The 13,022-nt window shown below is 40.5% G+C and overlaps 1 protein-coding gene across 1 annotated transcript in view; it reads left to right on the forward strand.

The window, feature by feature from the left end:
• The first annotated feature begins 2,210 nt into the window (after window positions 1-2,210).
• Window positions 2,211-13,022, forward strand: part of nbr1b (NBR1 autophagy cargo receptor b) — a 29,950-nt gene continuing 19,138 nt past the window's right edge. The window contains exons 1-5 of the mRNA XM_069674339.1: window positions 2,211-2,422; window positions 6,742-6,804; window positions 7,904-7,922; window positions 8,018-8,040; window positions 11,927-12,115. Of these exons, the coding sequence (XP_069530440.1) occupies window positions 2,321-2,422; window positions 6,742-6,804; window positions 7,904-7,922; window positions 8,018-8,040; window positions 11,927-12,115 (396 nt within the window). The 5' untranslated portion in view covers window positions 2,211-2,320. The remainder of the gene's footprint in view (window positions 2,423-6,741; window positions 6,805-7,903; window positions 7,923-8,017; window positions 8,041-11,926; window positions 12,116-13,022) is intronic.

The following is a 13,022-nucleotide window of genomic DNA, read 5'->3' on the forward strand; positions in this document are numbered from 1 at the left end:
AAGGAGAGGCATATTTTAATATGTATACAATTTGTTAAACGAAACATACTTTACCAACTTGATTCAAAAACATATTAGAATAATAGCACAGCTAAAATATGTCCCCTTTAAAATGCGCTGTTAGGAAAAAAAACATTGTTGCTTCTCAAGTTGCTAGTAGGACTGTAAGCAATGCAGCACATGGAAAAGAAAGTCTTGGCCTTTATCATTTACAGCTGGTTACAACGGAAGCTATATTGTCGTGGGTTTGTTAGGAGTTAAAAGTTGCAGGTTTATACTTAATGCTTTTCTCTATCCCTAATCATCTATGTGATCTTACTGACAGAGGTCATGAAATAAAAACTTTGGGAAAAAACATTGTCTTATTTCTGCAATTTGTAAGCTCTTTTGCACTTTGAGTGTGAGTGTTGTGGTCCTTCACCATGTATCTGTTAATAAAAAGTGATTGATAAAAATTGTCTGAAGCCAATCTACATTATGTTCAGGTCACACCCTTCAACATTATATTGCGGGTTCTGGATAAAATATGTCATCAGATGATAAATATATATTCTGTTGGGCAAAATATCTGTATTTAAACTGCAATTAAGTGCTAGTGTACCTGCATTTCATCAACTAATCAAGCCAATGCAGTATATAATCCCGCCTAAGTCATGGAGACTCTGCCAGATCGTTCAGTCTCCGTTCCAGTACAGACATCAAGGCCAACTTGTTCACCGCCAACTCTCTTCTGCCATTCCCAGCCCCCATCAGTCATATCAAGATCACTTCAGTCAAACCTTAAGATCCATCTTTAAATTACAATAAACTGTCCTTTAATCATTGAAGATCTCTTGGTTTGCAGAACCGGGTCATGTTGATTCTGTTTGCACCAGGTCACCAGATGGTCAACCTCCCACCTGTAGGCGTACTCATCCCCAAGCAGTATTCCTTATTTTTGTCATAGTTCTTATAATTTTAAATTTTTTGCCTACCCAAATACTTATATTTTAAAGTACTACTAAAAGTTTGTATACTTTATTATACCTAAATACTTACTATGGAAGTACTTTACTGGGAAGTTAATTCCCCTTAAATAGCCAACTACTCACTGTCCAAGTACAAACAGTTTCATAGATTTAATTCACCAAAATAGTACTTTCTATCCAAGGAGACTTTTAATTTAAAAGGGAATTCCCATATTTTCAAACCTGGGCCCTGCTTTTACATTTTTTGCTGTCTACGATACTAAAGGTAGGCCTACAAAAAAGTTTTGGAAGTGCTTTATTAGATTGCTTTAGCTGGCAGCCACTAGATGGGCTACAATTGCTGCCATGTTATCCTTTGGGGTAAATGGGCCCAATCAAATAAAGTTCACTAAAAGTGTTTGTTTTTGTCACTGACAGATTTCTTTTCAAGGATGGACCTTTATGTGATATTAAGATTGTTCATTTTTTAAAAAAAAATCAGATATAGCCACAGAAAGGGTTTCACAAAAAAATAATAACTTGGCAGTAGGGCTGAACGATTTTGAAAAAATATCTAACTGCGATTAATTTTTCCGAGTATTGCAATTTTGATAAGATTTGCGATATTAAATTGAATGATACTTTTTACATACTTTACATGATTATGATGTGTTTTCTGCAGGTATCTGCACAAACAAATCCAAACACAGATATTTGATACTTACGTCTGTGTATGATGTGTAGGTCAGAACATCTCTGGAGCACAATATTTAAATTAAAATGGTATTTTGACAATTCACCTTTAATAAATATTGCGCCTCCTGCAATTTGAAAATTGCAGCAAGCCAAATTGCAATTTCGATTTAATTTCAACAAATTGTTCAGCCCTACTTGGCAGCAGTAGACCAACAGGTAAAATATGTTTTTGTCAATGGAGTCTGGTGGGTTTGAAGAGAGCAATGTAACTGCTGTTTCGGGTTTAAAAAAAAAATCTTACATCACTTAAGATCTTTCTATGTGGACACTTTGAAAAGCAGTAAGAGTAGTCTATTAGCTGGATCCAAGACAATGCTGCATTCCTGATCCGAGGTGATGCTCTGCCGTCCTCCAGCGGTCCCTATCTGAGTCGCACTCTTTCTTTTTGTTTTGTTTTTTTTGCACTAAAGCGGAAGTGGCGACCTTTGTTCCGGACACATGATGCAGGGTGGGCGTGCCCAGGACGCTGATGTAAACACAAAGTACGCCTCATCCCCTGTCGGATAAGTGACTGTGGAGCGAATTGGCGAGATTAACCCAAATAGCTGTCGTTGTCGGGGAAAACGCTCCGTCGTCCGTCGTGTGTAATATGCTTTAAGGCACTGACCGGCGACGACATGGACTTCTACATCAATCTGAAGGTGAATTTCAGGGGAAATTCCAAAAATTTCCTCCTGTCGGGATCTGAGACCAAGAGCTGGGAGTCAATGGAGGCAATGGTAAGAGAGGAGAATCACCGGGCCCGTTCTCAAACACCACTGATCACAGCACACCGTCATACTGCTGTCTCCGCTTTCCTGCTCTTATACACTCATTCAGATAAATTATTTGTAAATGTTGACATCGATGTGCCACATCGGAGTGTTGTGTTAACCCTTTAGGGGATAGCCCAGCGGCTCCAGATATGCTATTGATATACAGTGCTATAGCATTAGCATTATACAGCGTGTGTAATGTGAGCTGAAAGAGTAAAGCTGGCAAACCCTCCTTCAGACTGACAGCACAACACAGATAGCAGTGTCACAGAGGACAGGGAGGAGAGGATGCACCGCAGTCCTTACAGGATTATTATAGTGGTTTGTCGTCATGGAAACACTATTTACCAGTTCGACATAACTGGTCTGAGCAGTTTGAATCACTCATCCACCATTTGAGATGTAGTCCTCTTCTGTTAGCTCAGCTGATATATGTATATAAGTCAGTGTTATTGGGAGTGCAGTTCCTGTATACAGTCATTGGTCTGTACAGGTTGGCAATAACGTGACAGGAATATGCAGAATCGATAGGCTTTATACTATAATACATTGCTGGTCCATTTTAAATTGTTTTATGTCAGAGGAAAGCATTTACTTTGTATGATCAATCATTAAGACGTACGGTTTTCTGACCTATTCCTGTTTTATTTATTATTTATTGTTTATTTAATGACCTGTCCTTACCTGTTTTGATAACTCGGCATAATTTACATTTCCACAGCACTAGTTCTTTCAAATCAACATCAGTCTCGTCAAAGGCAAGTGGTGTAGTGGTGTCTTCACCTTAAAGGTAGCAGGCATTTTACTGAGATGCATTTTCTGTTACATTGAAATTGATTGATTCATCAGATTTACTGAGCAATCGATAAATCAAATGCTCTGACAAAAAAAGACAGAAGACAGATATCTGATCTGTAGCTGCCGTAGGCCTGTTATTACTTGGAGGGCTTACCTGTCTGTCTACCGAACTACATGCCAAGCTGAGCACACTCTGCCAGGCCACATGCTGTGCAAAAGCACAGTCTTCCACAAGGTAAAAGTAGCAAGCTACAAGAATGGGAAGGATGGTAGATGGATACAAAGGTTGTGTGCTGCTCTATCTTGTGGACTTTTCCTGCACCTGATGTGAGTAGCCAGTGCACTCTTAGGGGTGGGGGGAGTGGCTTTGCTATGTCTTATGTAGGATACTTTCAGTAAGTCCAACTTATGCTTGCTGGTTTCTCCAAAGTTTGTTACTTCAGCTTGAACTTCAATCATATTACTAAAAGAAAGAAATACTCCACTACAAGAGCGAGCCCTGCATTTACTTACTTACCAACAAATTAAACACAAGTATACAGATTCCTCTGGTTCCTGGGCCCCAAAACTACCGGATTATTTCCTATCTTTATTTAAGAGCATAACTCCTCGCACTAGACTTTTTGATTTGATATGCTTCTGCTCAAACTGCATGTTTGCTCTTAGATTTTTGTTTTTTTCTCAAGATATCCTGATCACCTGCTTCAGCCCCTTTTCTCCTCACACTCAGGGTGCTTCTGTTTACGACAAGGTCCTGCATCACCCTGTCAGAGTTTTTTCCCTGACAGAGTCATGCTACTGTACTACTGTACAATATAATATGTTTGTCTACATACCACATTTATAGTACAACCCACGACGGCATGGAATTACTTTGTTCATATAATCGACAACAAGAACAATGGCACAACATTTGTTTAAGGTCGAGTGCTGAAGTAAGTGGAGTGTTTACAGTGCTGTATGTGGACAACAGAATTAATTTGCATCCGTGTCTGTAGCTGCCATTCAAAAGCATGTGGCTGATGAGTCACAATGGATAACACAAGTCACATTTCAGCCAGCTGGACTGTTGTTGACCTGTCACCCAGCTGATGTCAGAATCTAACTAAGGGCTTTGTTGTACAGAGTCACCTCTGGACCATATGGTACAGACAAATGCAAATGGTTTCATTTCAGTCTCTTTTCTGCTGCGTCACCGTCTGACGTCACAAATGCGCCCGAAACAGGGTTAGTAAACAGTGAAGATATTACGGTGGTTAGGTCTTTATTGTATCTATTACTCATTCAATCTGTGTATCAAACTCCGACAAATTTGTAATGATGTTCGAGTGCTGCTTGGACCGAGACGGGTGGAATTTGTAGCTGAGATGGGAAGGAGTCGCAGAAGTTACAGACAGAGCATAGCATCGCTCCGGAAAGGGGTAGGAGATGTTGCGTGCGTGTTGACCCGGGTTTTGTGTTCCCATCAATGCCGATTGGAACCGAGGCGATCATTACCCGGGTCTACTTCAGAGTCATTAGACCCGGGTCTGAATGCCAATTTTAACCTTTCCCATGAAGCAAAAAAGCCAGGTGTTAGTGGGTTTTTTGACCAGTGGGAATGCGGCTGAAGTGAACTCTTACTTGAACATGAATTAATGTGATCTGATGGATATACCACAAAGAGGAATTGCAATAAGGCCAACATTCACTTATTTTCTTAATATTTTATTTTTCTGTAGCACCTTTTACACTGCCAGTTCAAGGTGGGATTATTACACCTCTGTTACGCCTCATCTTCTATGTAAAAAGCAGAAAGGCAGAATGGTGGGGCGAAGTCATTCCGCCTCTGAGCCGGCATCAGAGGTTGTAACAGAGACGTAACAGAGGCTTAACGGCGGGGCTGGCAGGGCGGAACAGCACCATTTGTTTATATGTGAAGCACGCGCTGATTGTTTACACCTCGCACGCCTTTTCCTTTTGCAACGCTATCTAAAAACACACACTGGGGCGACTTTACGCTGGTGTTACTTTATCCAATGTAACATGGCAAAGGCGACATAATGGTGTAGCTTCATTAAGGCGCTGTGGGGGAAGCTGGCATGACAATTACATTATTTCTTCTTAAGTTATTTACCAAAGTCAATGCATATGTTGGTCTTCATTTTTCCCCACTTTTTGTCCCTCAGGGGGCTCTGTAGATCCGAGAAAATCATGGTAAAGTAAACTCAGTAAATACTGTTTCTGGGTCACAGGCCTGCAGCGTTGTCCAGGCCTGGCTTACCTGTTGACTGGACAGTTTGAAGGTGACATGGCCAAAGCTGCAAAGAGTAAGGCTCAGTGAAGGATAGCCAAGACATTTAGTCATACTGCCAGTAATCACAGGTGAAAATAGACTACACACTCTCTTGGAGAAAGTCTATTACTTTGGCTGACCAGCAGCCACTGCTAAAATCTTATCTATAGTTATGCCTAACTAAATACAGGATCATTTACCTGGATGTGTGGTCATAGTAGTGCCTGCTTTGGCAAGGTCCATGACCATCATTGTGAAGGTGGTTTTATTTAACCTAGGAGCCCGCTGTTTCCTCTGTGAGACCAAGATACAACAATGCCAAATTATTTGAACCCAAACCATGATCTTTTCCTTAACATACCAAGAAGTGCTCCCTAAACCTTCATCACCCCCCATCAGAGTAGATTTTGGTTGTTTGGTGTGATTTATCTCATCTTAACTTCAATTTTACCACAATTTATCTGTATATTTTTTCAACGTTCAACGTTTTGATTGTCTATCTGGCTTCCGTTGCACCATTGTCATTGTTTTCTTGCTACATTATGTTTTATATACCAATGAGCTAGAATGAACCTCGAGCCGCTGGAAACTGACAGCAAAGGACCAGTCCACTGGGATTGTAAATGCTCTGTGTCAAGACAGAAGTTGAAATATGGCTTTGGAGTTCTGCACCTTTTAAATTTATGGTCCATCTCTCTCAACCACAGCAGCCTGAGAGAGTTCATTTGTTTAAGTGTTGCTGAGTCACACACATCAGACTTGATTTGTTGGTTTACCAATGAGAGAGATATGCGAAAAGGTTTTGTGTACACGTTAAGCTCTGGGCTCTCTCTTTATTATTTGATGTGAATTGCTGATGCAACATGAGCTCTTATTGGTTAATGTTGACGCATACTGTGGTGTTTCAGAAGGTAGAATGTCACCATAGCTGCCTCCAGAAAGTGGACAATTCAAATCGTAAGCTGTAGGACTCTTGTGTCGACACTCGTGTTTTCAGTGGTAGCTCTGCACTTTTATTTTCTAGCTGCATCTTTTTGAGTACGTTATATGTCATAGACATGTACACACATATTTTACTCCAACTTTGACAGAATTGAGTTGACTGTTTGGTCTCAAATTTGTGACCACTTAATTTATCCTCCAAAGAGGACAGTAGATCCATTATCCTCTGTCCTAATCAGATCTTTCTGTGTGTGTGTTTGGTGTGCAGGTCAAACGGTCCTTTGGTCTATGCAGTCTTCAGCTGACCTATTTTGATGAGGAGAACGAGGAGGTAAGAGACTGTTAATTGTAATTCTGTGTTTGTCATATTAGCGGTTCTTACACTTTACAGCAAGGCTGGGTAATATCATCACTTCACCTGGCAGCAGTGAAATGGGTAACAGTGGCAGTGACAAAATCCTTGGTGGCCATTTGGTACAAGGATCGTTACGGTTGTAGACCGTTTTGCTGATGAAAAGATGTGACATAGCTCTCTTCAAATTAAAATGGTATTTAACCATGCACAACACAAGACTTGCTAGTTTATCGCTAACTCGATCCGTTTTTTTGGTGTTATAATGTGTTACACAATAGTGTTTTTGATCCAGACTGACCATTTAACACCAAAGTCACCCAGTAACATGAACGAATGATCCAGGCAGTGGTAGACCAGCAACTCCTGTTGGTTAAGTTACTGGTTTTGTCAATAGTCTGATGGCTTTGAAGAGAGCACTGTAACGGCTGTTTCTTGTTAAAACAGGGAACAAAAAAAGGACTTTCTCAGTTTGGAAACTTTCAAAATGATACAAAGTCAGACACTTTGAATAACAATCTTATGAATCAGTGGCAAAAAAAAATGCTGCTGTGAACAGAGTAAGATTCTTTGTTGTACTTGGTGGTCTTTATACATTATATAACCTATCAATATGGATACAATAAGGTCATAACATTGGGTTTGCTTTTCTTTTTATTAGTTTCTAGCCCCACTTAATATTTGTTAGATGTCATTTTATAATATTAAAGGGGTACTCCAACATTTGCTATTGCACATCAGTATGACATTTGGGAACTAAACTGGTGACTAGAAAAATTAGTGCTTCAGCTGACAAGATAACTGAGCCAAAATACTGGACCGTATGTTTCCCCTTGTGCAACTTAGATGCCCCTTTCTTTAAACACTCCCTTAGTTTATATTCTGCTGAATATTTCGGTAGTCTGATACAACCTTGATGACTTCAAAATGACATAATCATTATTTTCTCCGATTTGACTAAGCCAACTTCAAGGTTGTCAGAGTGCCCCTTTAGTTCCTAAAACTGTATTACCAGACCAATAAACTGACGACACAATGAATATGTTGACATTAAGAATCTTCTCCTTTCTTCTACCAGGTGTCCATTAACAGCCAAGGTAAGCTAACATAAACAATCAGAAGACACAACCTGCTAAACAAAAGTTGCACATTAATGTCAACTTAATATTGAACTTTTCTTTTTTTTTTTCAGCGGAGTACGAGGAGGCATTGAAGGTAAGTAGATTTTAGCTTTAATTACTTTTCACATACATGTACTTATGGGACACATATACTGTATATACATCAAAGATCTGGGCCCGTATTCATAAAGCTTCCTAGTACAAAAAGTTGCTCCTGGTGAAGAAAATTCTTAGAATCGTGGCGTCTTCTAAGAATGTCCCCTTAAAGTTCAGACTAGGTAAAAATAAAAGTTATTCACAAAGCATGTATAGTAAGGAGGACTTTTAAGAGGCTTAAGAGTTTCTCAAGCAGAGGAGAAAAATGGCAGAAAGGCGGAAAGATAGGTGAAATGTTCTCCAAAAACTGAATGAACAGACATGTGTTGTGATGCAATGTGTTTCCTTTCCTTTAATGTGACGCAAAGCCACATTATTGCGCCGGTATATTTTTAATTCTGTATAAGTTAACTTTGACAGCAGTTATAAGGAAGTGGTATCTCACTTGTGTGTGTGCAGACTCCCGTTTTGGTGCTGCACATTCCCCTCTTGCTTTAGACTTCAACACATACCACTGCGTTGCTTGGCATTAACAAGAGGAACCAGAAAACCCAACTGGACGGAGGAACAGCGTTTAATTGTATCTCAAGAAGTTGATGAACGTAAAAAACATTTTAATGCATAAATTCCCAGTTTTACAGCTCAAACCAAGAGGCAGGCATGGGAGAACACAGCGCAGCAGATAAATGCATCTTTCCCTCTAGTTGTGCGCACTAGTAAGGAGCACGAAACGCTGTATTACACTACCAACACTATCTAAGCAGATACACATCAACCCAGCGGAAATCAGTGTTTTTGCTGTGAACTGTAATCTACAGCTAATTCTATTTGGCAAAACCACCAGCACTTACTTTGCTAAAAGAAACTGTGAAAAAAACAAACTAATCAGTAACACACTGATGTTGTGAACATTTAGCCGTGAGAGCACAAGCACACAGAACTATCAGGGGTCCGTTTCAGAAAGCGTTTCGTGCTCCTTACTAGTGCGCACAACTAGAGGGAAAGATGCATTTATCTGCTGCGCTGTGTTCTCCCATGCCTGCCTCTTGGTTTGAGCTGTAAAACTGGGAATTTATGCATTAAAATGTTTTTTACGTTCATCAACTTCTTGAGATACAATTAAACGCTGTTCCTCCGTCCAGTTGGGTTTTCTGGTTCCTCTTGTTAATGCCAAGCAACGCAGCGCCTTATAACCTATAGGCCGGCCAGCATTCACAGAACTGATGAAAGATGACCCTTTTTCCCTCATTAATATCAATTAGATTAAGTCCTAAAGTTACCAGCATGGCAAATAAACATGATCAAATAAATATAACTATCAGCATGTGAAGAGGCTACTGCGCAACTGAGCATGTGTTTTCAACATGTTGTAGGCTGTGTACTTTAAAGTATATAATTTATCCAACAGAGATGTTCATTACATAAAATAGTGTTCATGATGACACAGAGTCTGACTTGATTCTATGGTTAGGCCGATCGATTTCACTGTGTTATATGCCCATTATAACTAAGAGAGCTTTTTTTTGGATCAACCAATCACAGCTCTTGAAAGAATTTGTCATATTAAGCAACGGGGTCAACCACGCCTCCTCACTCAGATAAAAGGTTCTGTCCCTTCCTAAATCTCTCCTAAGCTAGGACTCCTTGCTAGAAGTTTTTAAGCTAAGTTAGGAGCTCTCTGAGAGTATTCTCAGGATGTTTGTGAATATGGGCTTTTGACTGTTAAAATATACTGTAAATGGCAATGGTGTAGTGACAGTTGTGTTCTTGAAACTACATTTTGGTAGGGGTTAAACCATTCCTTCTGAGTCCTTCCGCCTAATACAAACCTGACAGGCCAAAACGGAGTATGGGCAAATCCTGTTCATTCAGATCTGGTTTTAAAGAGACAAGTAAGGGCTAGGTCGATTTCCACTTAGACCCTGGCAGAACGCTAAAGCCCATAGCACCCTTCTTCTTAGCCACCTTTTCCAGCTCTTCTTTGGAGAGCGAGGGCATTCCCAGCCTAGATGGAATATACAGTTCAATTCCTCTCCAATAGCAGAGCCAGCATTGTCAAACATGCTATATAATAATGCAGAAAGCTGGATAATACTTTTCATAATGGGTCTATTCCCAGTTGGAAAAACCTGGAGGTCCTCCACAGGGAGGTATCCAGGGGGCATCCTAATGAGATCCTAATTACAACTTTAGCTGGTTCCTGGCAGCATGAGGGAGCAGTGGTTTTGCTCCTTCTTTTATGATTTCTCCAAGGTTCTTTTGGATTTTCAAGCCCCTCACTCTATGACTTAAAGCTGCAGTAGGAAAGATGGAGAAGAGAGTGGACTTTGCTACAAAATTTGAAAGATTACAGGCTCCAGGTCTCTCCCCCTCTCTCTCCACGGAGGGCTTTGGGGGGTGCGTCATGCGTGCGCAGGCTAGTAACCACGGCAACTGAAAAAGCCAGGTATACAATATGGCGGACACACCAGTAAAAATGTGAAATGACAACAACCACAGCCGTTGTATTACACTACCAACACTATCTAAGCAGATACACATCAACCCAGCGGAAATCAGTGTTTTTGCTGTGAACTGTAATCTACAGCTAATTCTATTTGGCAAAACCACCAGCACTTACTTTGCTAAAAGAAACTGTGAAAAAAACAAACTAATCAGTAACACACTGATGTTGTGAACATTTAGCCGTGAGAGCACAAGCACACAGAACTATCAGGGGTCCGTTTCAGAAAGCGGGTTTAGTGAAAACCCCGGGTTTGTTGACCCTGAAATGAGGGAAACCTCAGGTTTGCCGTTTCAGAAAGAGAGGTAACTTTAACTCTGAGTTGGTTACTATGGTAACTGTGTCTGTGAACCTAACCTGGTCGGGAGCAGGTTTTCTTCAGGAAACTCAGAGTTTCGCTCTGTCTCCTCCCTCTAGAATATAAAACCCTCATTCGACTTCCTCATTCATTCAGCCCGTCTCGCGCTTTCTAAAAACATGCTTGTATACGCTGAACGTCCACATGAGGATTTCGAGCTCCACTGGTGTGACTAGGAGGACCTCTTTTTGCGTACCGTTGTCATGGTGAATCGTGGTATCGGGGCTCCATTAATGCTGGCTTTTTATAGTCAGCGTGCACGCATTTAACCTACTCAGAGTTGATTGAACTAACTCTGATCAGCTGTTCTGAAACCAAAAAGCCAGCGAATTTTAACTCAGAGTAAGTCAAACCACAGTCCGGGCTTAGACTGAGGGTTTGTTGAACCTCCTTTCTGAAACGGACCCCAGGAGAAAGTCTGAAACGTTAACACTGCCTGGGCACTTCACAGAGATATTTTCAGCCACTCCACCATGAAACAACGCTGATCAGCTGCCGCATTGAGAACAAGCTAACGTTAGCCCGACTGCAACAACAATGTAACACAACATCACAGTAACCGAAGACATCTTAGCAATGTGTAAACATTATTTGAAAGCAAATACAGCAGTTTTTATCGCGTTTCAGGTCCCATAGCTCTCGCCACCTTGGAAATGCCGCTCAGATGTTTACTCTGTTTTTATTTCGGGCTCAGTCCAACTCTTTCTTTTTAGCTTGCTCTGTTGTCTTCTTTGGTTTAACAGTCTTTGTAGTGTAAGCCGTAGTGGAGGGATGGGCAGCTTAGCTCCACCAAGACATTTTAACCCTTACAATAACATTCATGTTAACCTTTGTGTTATTCAAAGCAAGCACATGAGAATCTTCTAGATTGACTTTATACAACAGGGTTATTACGTATGAATATCGTATGTCTCAGCTTAAACCTTATTTCTGAAAGATTAATATTTTCTTAAGTTTGCTTAGTCCAAAAGTGCTAAATACTCATTGCTTCAGAGGTTGTCAATGTTTTTTTTCATTCCCCAGAGTGCAGGGAGGCAGGGGAACAGACTGCACATGAACGTATACGAGACTCGGGGCCAGCCGACAAGGGTCCCTACCAACAAGGCCAGCGCAACAGAGCCAAAGAGGGGCTTCAGACCTCCGCAGCACTGCCCGGCTCTGGCCCAGGTGGTCAGCCGCAAAGTCCAAGCCGCAGTGCCAGAACAGGGCATGGTAAGACCCCAACACACAGCAGTACATTCATTTGGTCAACTTTAGAATTAATACATCTTCCCACTGTATTCCAGTAATGATACATTTACGGATATAGGTTAGTCATTTGTACCCTTAGATTGTTAGACAATTTTGATGTTGGCACAAAGGGTTTAATTCCCTCCTTAATTCCTTGCCAGTTTAAAAGATGCACTAACACAGTCTAATTCAACACTCTTGCAATAAATTGAAAATAGAAACTACTGTGAGGAATAGGAACAGGAAAAAAAAGTATCCTCTCTCTTAGACAGGTCTCTAATTTGTCTACTTTATTTATGAACCAGATTGTGTTTCTGTTTACTGTTCATGGAGGTGATGGTGGACATGACTGTAATCAACTGGCTCATTATTATGAAGACATAATGTTAAACTGAATGTTGATAACCATAGCTTCATCCACAAAATTATTACAGAGAAACCAAATCTGTTAGCTGTAGGCTTAACTAGTGTATGAATATCACTCAAACAAAGTTTACAATGGTTCGTTGTTGTCATATCACAGTTATTAATCTTACAAGCCACAAACAGATACAATACATCATTGCTAAGCATCCTGCTTCCAAAACAACTGTACACGCCATACAGATCCAAGACAGCAGGCGTACCGCTCCAATCTGACTTTGATCTTGTTTGTCTTGATGTCACACTTCCTTTGGGACTTGTTGGTAAAGACTTGTCACCTGTAATCAACTTTTTCCCACCTCTAGGATGATGAATTAATCTAACAACTATGTTGATCTGAGTCAATTTCTGCTAGGATAAAAGTTATGTCAAAGGTCAACTTTACTGTGACTTTACTTTTTATGGCTGTTATTAATTTCCACTCTTGTGAATCCAATCTCTTTCAATTTAATTCACTGAAAGAGAA

Source organism: Semicossyphus pulcher, unplaced genomic scaffold (genome assembly GCF_022749685.1).
Source record: "Semicossyphus pulcher isolate SPU_LCO1_2020_fin unplaced genomic scaffold, fSemPul1.0.p SCAF_23, whole genome shotgun sequence".
Classification (NCBI taxonomy): domain Eukaryota; kingdom Metazoa; phylum Chordata; class Actinopteri; order Labriformes; family Labridae; genus Semicossyphus; species Semicossyphus pulcher.